The sequence below is a fragment of the Camelina sativa genome, chromosome 16 (genome assembly GCF_000633955.1).
Source record: "Camelina sativa cultivar DH55 chromosome 16, Cs, whole genome shotgun sequence".
Taxonomy (NCBI): Eukaryota; Viridiplantae; Streptophyta; class Magnoliopsida; order Brassicales; family Brassicaceae; genus Camelina; species Camelina sativa.
This window is the reverse complement of record NC_025700.1, coordinates 19834774-19850176: the sequence shown is the minus strand read 5'-3', so window position 1 is coordinate 19850176 and position 15403 is coordinate 19834774. Positions and strand designations below refer to the sequence as shown.

At 33.6% G+C, this 15403-nt stretch overlaps 5 protein-coding genes, 1 long non-coding RNA gene and 1 pseudogene across 8 annotated transcripts in view; 4 read left to right on the top strand and 3 right to left on the bottom strand.

The window, feature by feature from the left end:
- Positions 61–1396, bottom strand: LOC109129620. Of its 2 annotated transcripts, none has more exons than XR_002035905.1 (4): positions 958–1396; positions 365–432; positions 241–278; positions 61–130 (listed from the first exon to the last, which is right to left on the bottom strand). It is a non-coding gene; the product is annotated as an uncharacterized LOC109129620 (long non-coding RNA). The 2 variants fall into 2 exon arrangements; XR_002035904.1 differs by having other exon boundaries at positions 241–275.
- On the top strand, positions 4675–6570 carry LOC104751365 (protein TIFY 10B-like). Of its 2 annotated transcripts, XM_010473293.2 has the most exons (6): positions 4675–5090; positions 5317–5503; positions 5595–5881; positions 5971–6028; positions 6116–6247; positions 6361–6570. In XM_010473293.2, the coding sequence occupies exons 1-5, from the start codon at positions 4946–4948 to the stop codon at positions 6198–6200; spliced, it is 762 nt and encodes a 253-aa protein (XP_010471595.1). In that variant the 5' UTR covers positions 4675–4945; the 3' UTR covers positions 6201–6247; positions 6361–6570. The 2 variants fall into 2 exon arrangements, with proteins under 2 accessions (XP_010471595.1, XP_010471594.1); XM_010473292.2 differs by having other exon boundaries at positions 6116–6570.
- Positions 8834–10133, bottom strand: LOC104751364. Its single transcript, XM_010473291.2, has 2 exons — positions 9405–10133; positions 8834–9236 (listed from the first exon to the last, which is right to left on the bottom strand). Exons 1-2 carry the CDS (start codon positions 9917–9919, stop codon positions 9086–9088), a joined length of 666 nt encoding a protein of 221 aa, XP_010471593.1. The 5' UTR covers positions 9920–10133; the 3' UTR covers positions 8834–9085.
- LOC104751363 (ethylene-responsive transcription factor ERF018-like) lies at positions 11105–12223 on the bottom strand. Its single transcript, XM_010473290.2, has one exon. It carries the CDS (start codon positions 11980–11982, stop codon positions 11371–11373), a length of 612 nt encoding a protein of 203 aa, XP_010471592.1. The 5' UTR covers positions 11983–12223; the 3' UTR covers positions 11105–11370.
- Positions 12176–12446, top strand: LOC109129532 (annotated as a pseudogene).
- LOC104753846 (betaine aldehyde dehydrogenase 1, chloroplastic-like) overlaps positions 13578–15403 on the top strand; it is a 6641-nt gene continuing 4815 nt past the window's right edge. Inside the window, exons 1-6 of the mRNA XM_019237807.1 lie at positions 13578–13842; positions 14048–14190; positions 14285–14365; positions 14802–14950; positions 15074–15166; positions 15253–15382. Coding sequence (XP_019093352.1) covers positions 13734–13842; positions 14048–14190; positions 14285–14365; positions 14802–14950; positions 15074–15166; positions 15253–15382 — 705 coding nt within the window. The 5' untranslated portion in view covers positions 13578–13733. The remainder of the gene's footprint in view (positions 13843–14047; positions 14191–14284; positions 14366–14801; positions 14951–15073; positions 15167–15252; positions 15383–15403) is intronic.
- LOC104751362 (betaine aldehyde dehydrogenase 1, chloroplastic-like) overlaps positions 13853–15403 on the top strand; it is a 10193-nt gene continuing 8642 nt past the window's right edge. Inside the window, exon 1 of the mRNA XM_019237806.1 lies at positions 13853–14047. The gene's annotated coding sequence lies outside the window, so the exon portion shown is untranslated. The remainder of the gene's footprint in view (positions 14048–15403) is intronic.

Below are 15403 nucleotides of genomic sequence, written 5' to 3'. Positions count from 1 at the left end.
GATACAAAATATCTATATTACAAAGTAAAAATACATAATTAAAATAAATTCAAACAACTCTTGTATTTAAACTTGTAAATTTTCCACACTCTTGAAACTTATTTGATGTCATTACGTAATCAGCTTCAACCTGCAACAAAATAACACAAACACATGAAGAACAAATAAGCATTAATAATCTAAATTTATAGAAAATAATATAGCAAAGTGATATGCTTTTAGAGAGCATGTATTGAGTACCTCGGGTGAGTTGAGCCTTGAGTCCTTTAAGCCACCTACTGCCCCAGTAATTTATGAACACATTAAAAATTAAAGAGTCTGAAGATACAAGAGACTAAGGCAAATATATACTACTAACATGTACCATGGAGTTTGTAGTTACTCCGACATAACCAGCTTTACAAGTCTCAACCACAATAGCTGACATTTCATCTAAGAAACCCACCAAAGAAAAAAACAATCTTGCACATAAGAACTCAAGAATTCTCAAAAGATGAAACAAAATAGCAGTTCAAAGGTTTTAAAGGGAAACACACATCCATTGTACATAGATATACAATGAATTAAAAGGGAGGAGAGTTTCTCTGTCGACTGTAGCACATAGCACAACACCCTTTCATAATATATGAACAAATCAAATCTAGAACCACTCTTAAAAGCTATTCACTCTCCACAATTTCAAGCATAAGTAACCAAACACGGAATCAACAAAACTAAGATAATTCACAGATTTCACAAAACCCTTAAACAAACACATGATTTGAAATTAAAACCTATTGAAACCTACAACAAATAAGAGAACACAATTCAATCACTAATCAACCAACCCTTAAGAATCAAAACTGAGATGAACAAAATTAATTATAGATAGAAACACTCCCCAAACAGATCTAGAAACCATGATTTTGATTTGATAACTTTGAATCGCTAGCGTGGTTGAGAGGAGATCCGACGAACCTGTGGCGAGTGATGTGGTTGTGTGGTCTTGAAAGATCAGCCCACTTTCGTAATTTGGAGACTCTCCTTTCGCATTACTCCCAAATTCCAGATTATTGGTGAACCCTAAATCAAAATCTCAAACACCAAGAAGAATTAGGGACAAACTCACTGCCTAAGATGTGGAAACGACAACAGATCTAAGAAAAGATGATGGAGCCATGGAGGCAACACAGACAAAGACGACGGGGATGGAGGAAGAATCCGAGAAGCGATGTTTCTGGATTCGGATATGAGGAATTGGAGAAGAAGGACTCGGAGGAGATTCAGATGATGATATGGCTGGAGTGTATGAATCCGAGATCTGAAGCGGGATTGTTGTGCCAGGGACGAGAACAAGAATTAATGGGAAGATAAAGACACTATGTGTTGAGGTTTTTCTCTTAAAGAGATTGTGTGTTGAAAGAAGGAGATAAGATTGTGTATTTGTGTGTGTCGTTTAAGTGTTTAGGTCAATTTTTTTTTTAAACTTATTTTTACTTTTTTTTTGGCGGACAACTGGAGAAAATTTTCATTAAAATTTTGGCGGACAACCAAATTTTATTATTCATAGCGTTTATCATTTTAGAAACGCTATAAAAAGATAGATGTAAACCAACCATAGCATAAACACATAAAACGCTATATTAAATTGCTATCAATACTCGTTTTTCTTGTAGTGCTAACAAGTAAGTCAGGCAGTAACCACGCCCCCCCATTTTTAACAAGCTTGACACTCGTCTTTCTAAATTTTTTGATTTAACGAATACTACGTACAAGTAAAATTAGATTGTCTTTTTTCTTCAACAGTTTATAGTCGTTGAAAAAAGAATTTGAATTCAAACCGGATTGGACCTAGATTTTTAATATACAGAATCGGATGAAACTGGATATGGACGTTTTCTTACAGCAAAAATAACATTTGCATGTCGATATTAATGGAGGATGAAAGCAAAGCAACCATGGTGTTAAAGTTCATTAGTTTGTTTAGAAGTTGATATACAATTTGTTGCATTCACTTGGAAGATTACGAAGAAGGAATTGAAATCGTAAAATATTAGTATGTTTCTCAATAGTTCTGTGTAATTTCTTAATGTAATAAAACTCGACATAAAAATAATTAATAATTAATAATGTAACAAAGTTAGACATTAAATAAAACAAATGAAAAAAAAGCCAAAAAATACTTCATTTATTTTTTATTTGTACGTTTAATACATGGTTTTTTGGTTGAAAGAATAATACCTAGATTAATTAAAATGTGTCATTTAATACCTCAAGAATTTAATATTGTCATTTTCCTACTGACGATTTCTTAATAAAAAATAAATTCCAGTTTTAGCCCTATTCATTTCTATTATTTTATTAATTTATAAATAACATTAAAATTATTTTTAATTTTTGCATAAAAAATGTAATTGTTAATATTTCATTTTACCACTATTTTTTTAATTCAAAACAGATTTCTATTTTATTTCTTTAATTATTTTTAATATTACATTTTATTACCATTTAAAATAGAAAACTCAAATATAATTAGAAGAATAACTATGATTGGTTTGATAATTATTGGATTTGGGAATTTAGACATTAATCAGATCGGGATTTGGTTTGGTTTGATAATTATTGGATTTGTTTTTCTTATTCACGAAACATTGAGAAATTTTAAAACTTTAAAAAAAATTTTTTTTGGAGAAAATAAATATAAATATTTTTTGAATTAAAAGAAATAAAATATTTATATAATGAAATATTAATAACAATTATACTTGTTTATTTAAAAACATAAAATTAATTTAGCAGTTATTTATAAATTAATAATTAATAGAAATGAATAAGGATAAAACTGGAATTTATTTTTTTGTTAAGAAATCGTAAGTAGGAAAATAACAATATTTAATTCTTGAGGTATTAAATTACACAATTTTATTAATTTAGGTATTATTTTTCCAACTAAAAAAGACTAGATATTAAATATCCAAATAAAAAATAGATAAAGTATTTTTTGGCTTTTTTTCTTAAAACAAATCTAACTTATCGTTTTGTACCTAACATACGCGTGGGACAAGAATCAACGGCTATAGGTAAAAAAAGAGAAGAGACGAACCTGGTTTATATAAGTCGCAGCGTAGCTGATCATCGCCCAAGTGTGAGCGACAACAACAAGAAAAATCTGAAGATGTGTAAAGTTAAGTTAAACACGTGTAAAGTTATAATTAGTGGAGGAGACGTGCTCTTCCCGCTTGTTTTAATACTAATATTTTTTCAACTACTGTACAAATATTAGGACCATTTTAATAAGGAAATAATTACAAAACGTGATTTATGGTTCTAAAAAAAATTCATATTCGAGTTTATTTATTTGTTTAAGATAAAGAGACCCAAACCATGTGTTCCTTCCGTGTAAAGGTTCCAATGCTAATCGTGAATTTAGTATTATAGAATAAAGAATTTGTTAGTGTAGTACGGTTCAACTTGGTATGGTCACAACAAATATATTTACAAGACAAGTATAGATAATGTAAATTAAGCGGTACAAAATAATGTTTGATTGGTGAAAAACTATTTGCGGTGCGGATTTCATATTTTTTTATTTATAATTAGTATAATTATTTATTTTAATTTGTTTTGTATTAATAAATAAATATTTATATATATATTATTATTGTAATAACAATTATATGAATAAATTTAAATTTATTCAATCATAAAAAATACTACACCATAAAAAGAACTATAATAGTTTTTTTTTTAAATCTATTTATTACTCTCTTGGTTTTTTATTAATTGTCGTTCAAGTTTGTTTCACACAGATTAAGAAAACCATTAATTTTATTATTTTATTCCTTTTAAATATATTTTCTAATCTTTTGATTGGTTAATACATTAAAACAGTTGGATAAAATTGGAATATTTACCAAACGTTTGTATTGGAAATTTAAAACGACAAGTATTATGACACAAAATTTAATTCTAAAATAACAAGTAATAAAAAATGGAGGGAATATAAGATTAACTAAAGTTATTAATGGTTATAGGTACATACTACTAAATTATTAATATCTATTTTTGTTGAAATTTTTTAAAAATGCAAAATCAGAATTATTTTCTGTCGAGTGCGTTATCTAAATAATACCCAAGTTGAAAAACTAAGTGCGGTTCACTAAATTTTGTTCAGTCTTGAAATACGTCTACAGTGGTTTCTCTGTTTTTGTAGAATAACGCAAATTAGCTAAAGTTGTATGATTGGTAACACTAACTCATTTTCCTAATTTTTTTTTGAAATCCGCGTTTCATGAGGTCGCCATTAAAGGCCTAAGTTCTTACTTCTAATACCGTTAATGTTCTTCTTTGTTTCCTGAACCATAAATCACATTTTGTAATTATTTCTATAAAACTAATTACAAATTACCAATTAATAAAGAAATTCATTAAAAAAAGCGATATTTAAACCCCAAATAAATGGTATTAGTATAATTGAAAGATTATCATATGATTTTTTTTTTTTTTCTTTGTTCATAGATCATAGGGGTGAAAGGGTGATTTCGTATGGAATGCCGTGGATTGGGCATGAATGACGGTGATCAGAAACACACACATTCACTAGTCTGCCGTTTCTAACATTAAATAAAAACACGTGTTTTAAATGTGTCTATTCTTTTTTAGTTTAAAAACTATTTTGGTATCTGCAAAGTGCAAACCCAGCGATGATGATAATAAAAGTGTAATAAAAGGAAGTCCATCCCCATTTCTTCTTCATCGTGACAAACAAAAAAATAAAATAAAACAAACAGACGCACTTCGCAGCAGAGCAAGACATAAAAAAAAAAAAAAAAACAAAGAAGAAGAAGAACTCTAGTTTTTTAATTAGATTCGTCAAATTGAAGCAGAAGAAGACGAAGAAGAACGCAGGAAAGACTATTTTTTTTCTTTTTCTGCTTCCCTGATTTCTCGATTTCGATTAATAACGATGTCGAGTTCTGCCGAGTGTTGGGACTTCTCTGGTCGTAAACCAAGTTTTTCACAGACTTGTAGTCGATTGAGTCGTTATCTTAAGGAGAAGGGTAGTTTTGGAGATCTCACCTTAGGCATGACATGCAAGCCCGACCTCAATGGTATATATAGTAAAGCTTTCCTTTATTTTTCATTTTCTAGATCTGTTTAAATTACGAATCAAAAATTTGTGGAATTGAATTCGATTAAGAAGAACCTTTGTGTATGAGAATTTGTGGAGATGTTTCTGTGTTTGGTTTGAATCATTTTAAGCTATTTTTGTTGTTGTTATAAAGGATTGGAGAATCATCTTTTAATTTTTTGGATCAATTTTTTTTTGTTTTGCAGGAGGAGGAGGTTTTGCTGCGTCACGTCAGCCTACGATGATGAATCTGTTCCCTTGTGAAGCTTCTGGAATAGATTCTTTGGCTGGTCAAGACATTAAACCCAAGGATATGTTTCCGAGACAATCAAGCTTTTCTTCTTCCTCTTCCTCTGGGACCAAAGAAGAAGTTCAGATGATCACTGAGACTAAGTATGTTTACCAGTCAAACGAATCATCTGATACATATAATATACTTAAAGCTAGGTTTTCATCCTAACTTTGTTGGGTTGATTTTGAACAGATCTGAGAAGCTGGAGTCTCAATCTGCTCCATTGACTATATTCTACGGTGGTCGAGTTATGGTGTTTGATGATTTTTCTGCTCACAGAGCCAAAGAAGTCATTGATTTGGCTAACATAGGAAATGCCAAAAGCTTCACGCATGAAGTGAACCAGAAGATTGCTTATACTCAGAACTTTGCCAAGAATCAAACAGAGATTGCTTCTAGCACCAATCTAGCTGCGAGTCCTACAAAAACTGCAGCACCACTAGAGCCTATCCAGCCCAACCCGTCCTCTTTAGCCTGCGGTAATATTTCTCGTCCTCTTTGATCCAACAATCTTTTGGGCTTGGTTTTAGACATATTTTCCTAACTTCCTCTCTTTTTTGATTTGTAGAACTCCCCATTGTTAGAAGAGCTTCGCTTCATCGATTCCTAGAGAAGAGGAAGGATAGGTAAGCAATATCTTGTAAGCACATCTTATGTTGTTATTCCATAGTTTGTTTTGAAGCTAAGTTTCCCACCGTTGTAACCTTTAACAGGATTACATCAAAAGCACCATACCAGATAGATGGGTCAGCTGAAGCGTCTTCCAAGCCTAACCCAGCTTGGCTCGGTTCGCGGTAATCTTTGAGACTATCCAACCCAAAACCCTTACTTGGAGATACCATCTCGTAAGATTCTTTTGATGGTCCATTGTTGCAAATTACCAACCTGCTCGTCTGTTCATTTTTTGTCTTCTATAAATCAGTTTCATCTCTACTAGTTTTGTTTGTTCAATGCGCAGAAAACTCAGTATATTTGTAAGAAAGCAATCTTTATAGCGTTTAATGTTTTATTTGCTTGTGGTGCTCAAGTTCAAGTTTTAAGCCATTGTCCTCTGCCGATCTCAACATTAGCTTGTAACTTTTGTAAGAAACATCAGTTATGTTTTTTTTTTTTGTGTTGACGGTTGTAATATCATCTTTGATTAATCTAATTGTTCTGTTTTCCCTTATTAAACTAAAGCTTCCAGTTAAGCAATACTAATTAAACCATTATTAAATAATTAGCAAGCAATAACTCGTTTTCTTTTAGAAAATAGAAAATAGCTTAAAATGAATGTCTTTATGAAACATTATAATAAAAAATGATTCAAACCAAACACAGAAAAATCTCCAAATTTGGTATTTTATTATACCAAATTTATAGATAACTACATTTCGATATCTATAAATTTGGTATTTTAATTTCGCTGATTAAATAAAAAATGCACAAATTAGAGTATTTTGGTTAATGAATAGTACAAGCTACTTGTGCTTTTCTTTCCTCCTAAAATACTACTTTCAAATAAAATATCCGAAGTCCATCAAAGAAAGACTTTATAAAATATCGAATGAGAATGAGGTAGTGGAGTCAATCAGACCAGGCTTGGTAGGCCACGGGAATTCTGACCGGGCGATAGCTATTTTTTGTTCGGTGTTAATTGACTCTCCAACAATGTTTTTTTTTTTTTTTGTCAAACATACACTCCATTAACTTAAGTTACAAGTTTTTTGGTACTCCACTCTAAGAGGAGTATAATACAATCAACTAACTTATACAGAAGGAAATAACACCATAGTGTATTGCTTAAACAGAAGCGCAACACCCGGAACAAGCTACAACAAAGGGTAGAACAAGCTTGTGAACATCTACAGTAGAAAGAACAAAATGTATAATAAATACTGAAACTAAGATAAAGAGATCTTAAGACCCTATAGATAGTGAGAACCACCAAGAAGATAGGCCACATGAAGTGACAGTAGGCTGCTCAAGACCTATTCATTGGCCGCGAAACGACGATATGCCACAGTGGAATGCTGAGATTCCGACGGATTTTTATAAACCTAGCTCGCACTAAAGATGATAAGTCTTCAGCTTCCTGGAAAGGGAAAGTAGGTTGGGAACAAGTTCCCAGAAGTCGAGTGACGGAGATAAGACCATCTTGCCACACCCCTGTGAAAGAGCTTAAGCGAATGAATAGCAGAAAGGATGAATCAAGACAAAATTGTGTAGTCAAGGGAATGGACTCGTCGAGGAAATTGCTCTCCACTTGGGAGGAAATAAATAAGAAATGGATATTAAAATTGGGCCATAAGGCCAAGCTTCTTGTAAAATGTCTCTCATCAATTCCCTTAACAATGTTTTCAACTTAACAAAACGACCTTAAAAGGCTAGTGTTTTTTTTTTTTTTGACAAACTTCATATACTCTCTCCATTTTATAATGTAAAGTGTTTTAGAGAATACTTTTATTTTATCATATAAGATGTTTTTAAGTTTGGTTATTTTTAAATTAATTTAATATTTTCTATTATGCAATTTTGTTTATAATTGGTTGAACTTTATTAAAATGATCATTTTTACTCAAAATATCTTATATTTTGAAATGAATTGAGTATTAAATTATGGGAGATGATTCTAATTAGGTATCGACTAACTTAGATAGAAAAAACACAAACTTCCTATTCTTGCACATGATTTCAAAGGCTAGTCCGAAGTTAGTTATGACCTATATGGCTATATAGCTTAAATAACCTAAGATCTAATTATATCCGATTTGGAAAACTGAAAAATTTTAGCTTAAAAAATAAATCGCCAAGAAGACAACACGTAATAATTTGGATAGGACCGGGACTTTCATATAAACAAAAAAATTGGTGGGGACTAAAGTTTGGATGAAATATCAGTTGGGGAAAAAAGAGGAGTTATATAATTATTTCTGACAACGGGACCTGATACAACAAGTTGCATAACCAAGGGCCCCTACGTGGAATACATTGCACTAGGAATCCTAATCATTTAAAGCTTAATTATTGTGTTTCTTCATCTCTTAATTTTAGTATTAAAACGTTGTTATGTTAGTTAGCTTCGTCAGTAAATGTCAGTACATGAGTAGAAGCTTATCTATTACTAGTATTTTCATTTTGGAAGATATTTTGAGTTGGAGCTTGCAGAATCATGTCATGAATTACTCAAGTTTGCAATGAAGAAACTGAACCCGAGTTTGTGACATAGTAATTGTAATTTTGAAATCTTTATAAAATATCTTGATTGGTCAATTTTTTCTTAAAAGACACGAGAAGTAATAAACCCCATAGAAAATTGTACTTTTGAACCCAAAAAAGTGTATAAACATGTGTCTCGCGCAATCTTACATTATCAAATTGATATAATTTTTTTTTTGGATACATGGATTGAGAAAGCTGGCATATATATATATATATACATAGATTACTTGTTTTACAAAATTATTTCTGGGATTTTTTATTGACGTATTTGATCCCGAGGACAAAAGCATATAAACATTAATCGGTATTATCAATTTAATCAAAAGCAAACTTCTATACAATGTGCTTTTAACCTAACCAAAAATTTCACTTTTTTTGTTCTTTTTCTCTAACTTTTTTTTAAGGTAAACGAAATGATGATCACTTTTTTTTATTTGTTTATTTAATCATCATATACTTCTCTTAGAATGATCGTGTTCTTCCTAAAATACGAATATTCCGGTCTGCCCGGCGGTGTATGGAGAGCTCGAAACCTCCACATTTCTTGAAACTTGCGTTTTACATTGCTCTTTTCGTTCGTCATTCATTAGTTGCACTGATCTGCATTCAGCACTACAAAATCCCATCTCTCCTCTGCACACAACCCAATAATACAAAGATCAGTTTCTAGAAACACCCACCAATAAAAAAAAAAAAACTTGGCATATTTGGGGATTTACAATCTCGAGAGTTTGTCTCGATTGTAAGAACAACAACAAACACAAGAAACAAGGGTTTTTAAGGGAATGCGATGGAACTTACTTGTACATGTAAATGTCTTTGCCTTGAAGTTTCTTCTTACACAAGCAACAAGAACTCAGAAACTCTGTCGAAGAAGCCCTAAAACTCTGTCTTTTAATAAGCGGTGGTTCATCTGCGATAACCATCGGCTTCTGCACCACTATGGGATACTCGTTTTCAAACAATTCGAACCCGTCATCGTCGTTGTAATACACTTTGGTCGGCCCGTTTGGGCTGGTGACGTAAGTGTATTCCTCCTCGGACAGATCAATCTCGGGGCACCGGAATCTCCCTGAGTAACGAACCGGATCGTTCCGGTTAATCCCGATGCTGGTTTCCTCTAACGCAGCTACGATACCCAAACCGACTCCACCGGAACCGAACCGCTTCGAGCTAACCGGCGACGGGAATTTCAAATCCAACGGACTTCTGGGACTAGCCGTGTAATCTTCAGGTTGGATAGCAGATCTGCTTCTTGGAACCAACATCTCAGACAGTTTACGGATCATTAGATGAGGTCTCTTGCTTAGTATCATAATCAAGAACTTGACAAAAACAAAAAAAAGACTTAAACAAGAAACTGAGAGGAAAGAAATAAAGAAACAAAGAAGGCGAGGAGAGGTTATAGGAAAGAATCTGATTGAAGAAGAAGGAGGAGAAAGGAAGAGACTTTAGCCCACTGATTTCAACTTCACAAGTTTGGAATTTTGTGTGCTATGATTAATGATTGAAGTTTATAGACCGGCCCCCTCGATTTATTTATTTATCTCTATTATTTTTTTTTGTAATTTTTTTTTTATCGACATCATATATATTTATACACAATTATTGAAATGACCAGGCTCAGATATTTTATTTTATTTTTATGTAGTGATTCCTTTTTTTTCTTTTAATTATTTCATTGGAGTGTGGTAGGACCGTTAGGGACACATTGTTCTTTTTTTTTTTTATCAAGATTCATATGTCCATTTCTGATATTTGTTTTTTATATAACTGGGAATCCAAGACTTTTTCTCTAAGGGAAATATATATATATATATATATATATATATATATATACCGTGATGTACCTGATATATATTTTTTATGTAAATGTAAGTATGTAAATGTGTTATATATTTAATTCACTGCATTCTATATTAGTAGACCAATTCATCTATACTTGACACGTGTATTGTTTTCTAGTATCTATTTAGCACCTAGTTTATTGGAGTCTGAAACCAAACAGTGGTTTTACTTTTTTGATAGTGATTGTTTTTTTTTTATTATTAAAGCCGAAGATTAGGTGGCAATTTGAAAATGATTGGAATCTTATCCCTAACTTTATTTATTTTCCCTGATTAATCATATTTTCTGATTATTTTCTACACTAGAATTTTTATTTTATATTTATTTTTTAGAATTACGACCGTTTCTCGTCCTTTATTCCAATATAATTTTTCTTGACTTGTAATATCATCAATGCTGGGAAGATATTTTTCTTATTATTATATCATTTAAAGAAAACCCATTGTATTTTTTTAATATCTATCATCATTTTATTTTAAGGCTTAGGGACCTACATAACACGAGCATCATCTTTTTAAGATGGGCTGAAGAAAATGGTTAATGATATAGACCCAATTATAAGATATTGGGCCGAATAATAAAATATCTTCCAAACTCATCGTATATTCTCATATGTGAAGCATATTCTTCAGAATAATAATACGAAAAAATAATCACGAAATTAACGTAGAAAAGGAAAGGACATAAATAAAAACATTTGTTACTAGAAGAATCTTATCCGATATATATTTTTTTCTGTAATAACAAAAGAATGAAAGAAAAAAAAAAAGTGAAGAAATTGAGATCCACATCAAATTCGGATCCGGAAAGGAAACAAGTTCCCGGGTCGTCATTGGAGCTCCGTGTTACAAAAATTCTCCGGAGGTACTCCGTGACGACAACCCAAAAAATAAAAGAAGGTTCGTTCGTTTGGGAAAATTTAAAAATCCCAAAGAAGCAAAGATTGTTCTAATAAACTATCCCCTCCGTAATCTTCGATTGGTAAAATCTCCGTAAAACGATCACCGGCGAAGTCGTCGGAGAAGTCATAAAACCCAGGAAACACCCCGAAATCCATCGGAAGCAAATCCAAAAACGAAAGATCATAGTCCACTGTCGATGTTGTAGTAGCGACAGATGCAGAGGTAGAAGGAGACTCAGGTCGGATCTCGGATCCGGGTACTATACCCGATTCTTCTTCTTCTTCTCCTTTGACAACACTGTCTTGGTTGTTGTTGGCGAACCGAGCAGCCGCTTCTTGGATCTCCGGAGGCGTCAAAGACCTACCTCCTGAGATAGAGGGTGGGTTATCTGGGAAATTGAAACCGGCGTCGCGGCCGCGGAGGCAAAACTGAGCGGCGTCGAAAGCACGGGCAGCTTTCTCGGGGGTGTCGTAAGAGCCCAACCAGATACGTTCCCTGCTGTGTGGGAGTCTGATCTCAGAAACCCATTTACCCCATTTCCTCTTCCTCACTCCTTTGTATTTGGACTGCATCGCCGTGTTTCTCTTCTCTTCCTCTTCCTTGATCGCTTTCGCTTGCTTCTTCACCATTGCAACAAAACCCGGTTTGGTTTGGTTTGGTTTAGTTTGAATTATGTTCCGGTTTAAGGTTTGTTTATCTCTGAGTTGTAGTGTTCAGTTGTGTTGTGTGTGTAGTTATTTCTGTTATGAATAGATGTTTGTTTGGTGTGATTTTGGAAATTGCGGCTGTGTGGGTATTTATATATATACTTAATGAGTTATGATGAGCCATGAGGAGTGGAAGTGAGAAGTGAGGAAGAAGAAGAAGATCAACGCTGACTGGCGCGTGAAGATGATGAGACACGTGGATGATTGTTTGGACTGGGTAACGCGGGAATAGTGATGACTGTTCTTCTGTCTTTGTCGTGTTCCTTGTTTTCCACGTGATCAAATACTCCCACTCTCTTTTTTGTCTTTTTTTCAATATATCTGATGATTATCTATATTTTGTTCACGCACACGTTTAATTTAAAATACTGAAATTTTCGTGGCGACTTCACTTCTGTTTCTAGAAGTTCAAGAGTCAGTACTTATTTTTTTCTCAGATTACTAGTGGGTATTGAAGGTAGCTCGAACAAACATGTACTAAAATACATATGAGAAATTACACTGAACCAGACGCAGCTTGACTTGGTTGATATTTCTGCTCATGATGCTTTCTTTGATGCGGACACTAATGTACTAACTGTATAAAGAAGTCTCTATCTATTGGTTCTGACTTCTGTCTGCTACAAATAAGTCAATGGTTAAAGAGTTCATCAAGAAGGAAGCGCAAGACTCACTAAAATAAAGGAGGACATTTTTCTAAAATGTTACGACTTACGAGGATCAGCTTCTAGCTACCATTTGAAACTTAATTAGTGGTCAATGTAAAATATCTTTTCTTTTTCAATACGACGAGCAGCTAGCGCTGTAGGCTTTATAGCAGGGATCTCTTTTGCTTCATTGAGTTCCTTGATTCTTCTGTTTTCGCAATCATAAACTTCTTTATACACTTGGCACTTCTCACGACGGAGCTATTGTAAAATTTGAGGCAGAAATCATCAATTTGTATGTACCAAATAAAAAGAATTTTTATAAAGGGTTGAGTGGCAATATTTGTTTGTTACTTTATCTCTCTTTTGTCAAAAAGATGCAATTATAATATGGGGTTTTAAATCCTGCTGATCACTATTTGATGACACTAATACAACAACATTAGTTTAAAAGTTGTAATCTACTTGAAAGCTTTCTAACAAAAAAAGAAGAAGATATTGTTATCTAATTCTAAACCATTTTTTGTGCTAAAGTGATATATGAAGTAAATAAAAAAAAACTTCTGATTTACAAAATGGTGGTATGAATTTCTGTGAAACTTAATTATTTTTGTTAAACATTATAGTTTTAAAACTTTATATCAAGAAATTGAATACTATGAATTACTAGATCTTATTATAAATAAAAACATTATAATAGTATCTGTAAATCATTTAAACTGGAATTAAACCAAAGTTTTAAAAAGCTAAAAATAAGGTAAACTTGGTAGGTTGTTGCTAAATTAACTGGAGATGTTGATTGAATTCAGTGTCACACCCATAAAAAGAAGAAGAAAAAAAAAAACTTCTGATGTACCCAAAGCTAAAGGGGCTTTTATAATAATAATAAGTGTCAGCAGAAAAAAAAGAAGCGTTTCCGTCTCTGCTAATTTACTAAAAGCCACTCAAAATCTTGAAGAGCGTGTACACCAGCAACTTCGAGTTTCCATCGCCTGAGAACGAGAGAGAGGGAGAGAGAGAGAGAGAATGGCGATGCCGATGCCAACTCGTCAGCTATTCATCGACGGTGAGTGGAGAGAGCCCATCTCGAAGAAACGAATCCCGATCGTGAATCCGGCTACCGAAGAGGTCATTGGTAAAAAAGCCCTTTTCTTCCCTCTCACTATTAGATCCACCATCTTCCCAGTTCAAAAAGATTTGTACTTTTCTTTACTTCTTAGTCAAAATGTGGAGTTTTTGCTTCTAGGGGGAGCCTTCTAACTCTATCCATGGCCGTTTTTTTTTTTTTTTTTTTTTATAATTTTGGCTGAGCAATTGATGCAAGGATTTGGATGAGTCAGGTGAAATCCCTGCAGCTACATCGGAGGATGTGGATGTTGCAGTCAACGCTGCTCGAAGAGCTTTTTCAAGGAATAAAGGGAAAGATTGGGCTAAAGCACCAGGAGCTCTTCGTGCTAAGTATCTACGTGCTATTGCCGCTAAGGTATTCACTTGATGATGTTTTTTCAAGCCTCAGTTTTTTGTTCGGACATTTTTGTGTAATCAGTTTTTGATAAATCTGTATCTGATTTGTTTAGGTAAATGAAAGGAAGTCAGATCTGGCTAAGCTTGAGGCGCTTGATTGTGGTAAACCATTGGATGAAGCAGTCTGGGATATGGTACTGTTTCCTTCCTTTTTTTGTTTTATATAATGTTGGGTTCTTCTTTGTAGGTTTTAATCTTTGATGCGATTGTTTGATCTCCTGCAGGAAGACGTTGCTGGATGTTTTGAATTTTATGCTGACCTTGCTGAAGGATTAGATGCTAAGCAGAAAGCTCCGGTCTCGCTTCCCATGGAGACTTTTAAGAGTTATGTTCTGAAGCAACCTCTTGGTGTTGTGGGACTTATTACACCATGGTAACTACNATCTGATATGTTTAGGTTAATGAAAGGAAGTCAGATCTGGCAAAGCTTGAGGCTCTTGATTGTGGTAAACCATTGGATGAAGCAGTCTGGGATATGGTACTGTTGCGTTGCCTTACTTTTTGTTTTCTATAATGTTGGGCCCTTCTTTGTAGGTTTTAATCTTGATGTGATTGTTTGATCTCCTGCAGGAAGATGTTGCTGGATGTTTTGAATTTTATGCTGACCTTGCTGAAGGATTAGATGCTAAGCAGAGAGCTCCGGTCTCGCTTCCCATGGAGACTTTTAAGAGTTATGTTCTGAAGCAACCTCTTGGAGTTGTGGGACTTATTACACCATGGTAACTACTGCTGGTTACCTTTTTTATGTTAAACTATTTGGATGTCTATCGCACCTATTATATGTTTGTAAAGCCCAATCTGACCAGAAGAAACTGAGTCTCTGATCTTGTTTGTTATTGAAGGAATTACCCCCTTTTGATGGCTGTTTGGAAGGTGGCTCCTTCACTTGCTGCAGGATGCACTGCGGTTCTCAAGCCATCAGAGCTGGCATCCGTGTATGTAGTTGTGTATAATCGGTTTCGTTATGCTTCTGTATTGGTACTTCTTCGAGCTCTGATTTCTCTCATGGTTTTAATTTCAGCACTTGTTTGGAGCTTGCTGATATTTGTCGAGAAGTTGGTCTTCCTCCTGGGGTCCTCAATGTTTTGACTGGTTTAGGTTCGGAAGCTGGTGCTCCTTTGTCATCACACCCTGGTGTGGACAAGGTATTGGTCTTTGAGACATACATTAAA

Excerpts from the sequence above, each read along its gene's own strand:
- LOC104751365 (XM_010473293.2), top strand. The coding sequence starts at position 4,946 with ATGTCGAGTTCTGCCGAGTGTTGGGACTTCTCTGGTCGTAAACCAAGT. Across the intron at positions 5,504-5,594 it reads CAGATGATCACTGAGACTAA|ATCTGAGAAGCTGGAGTCTC; the intron begins GTATGTTTACCA and ends GATTTTGAACAG. Across the intron at positions 6,029-6,115 it reads CTAGAGAAGAGGAAGGATAG|GATTACATCAAAAGCACCAT; the intron begins GTAAGCAATATC and ends AACCTTTAACAG.
- LOC104751364 (XM_010473291.2), bottom strand. The coding sequence starts at position 9,919 with ATGATACTAAGCAAGAGACCTCATCTAATGATCCGTAAACTGTCTGAG. Across the intron at positions 9,237-9,404 it reads AAAGACATTTACATGTACAA|AGGAGAGATGGGATTTTGTA; the intron begins GTAAGTTCCATC and ends GGTTGTGTGCAG.
- LOC104751363 (XM_010473290.2), bottom strand. The coding sequence starts at position 11,982 with ATGGTGAAGAAGCAAGCGAAAGCGATCAAGGAAGAGGAAGAGAAGAGA.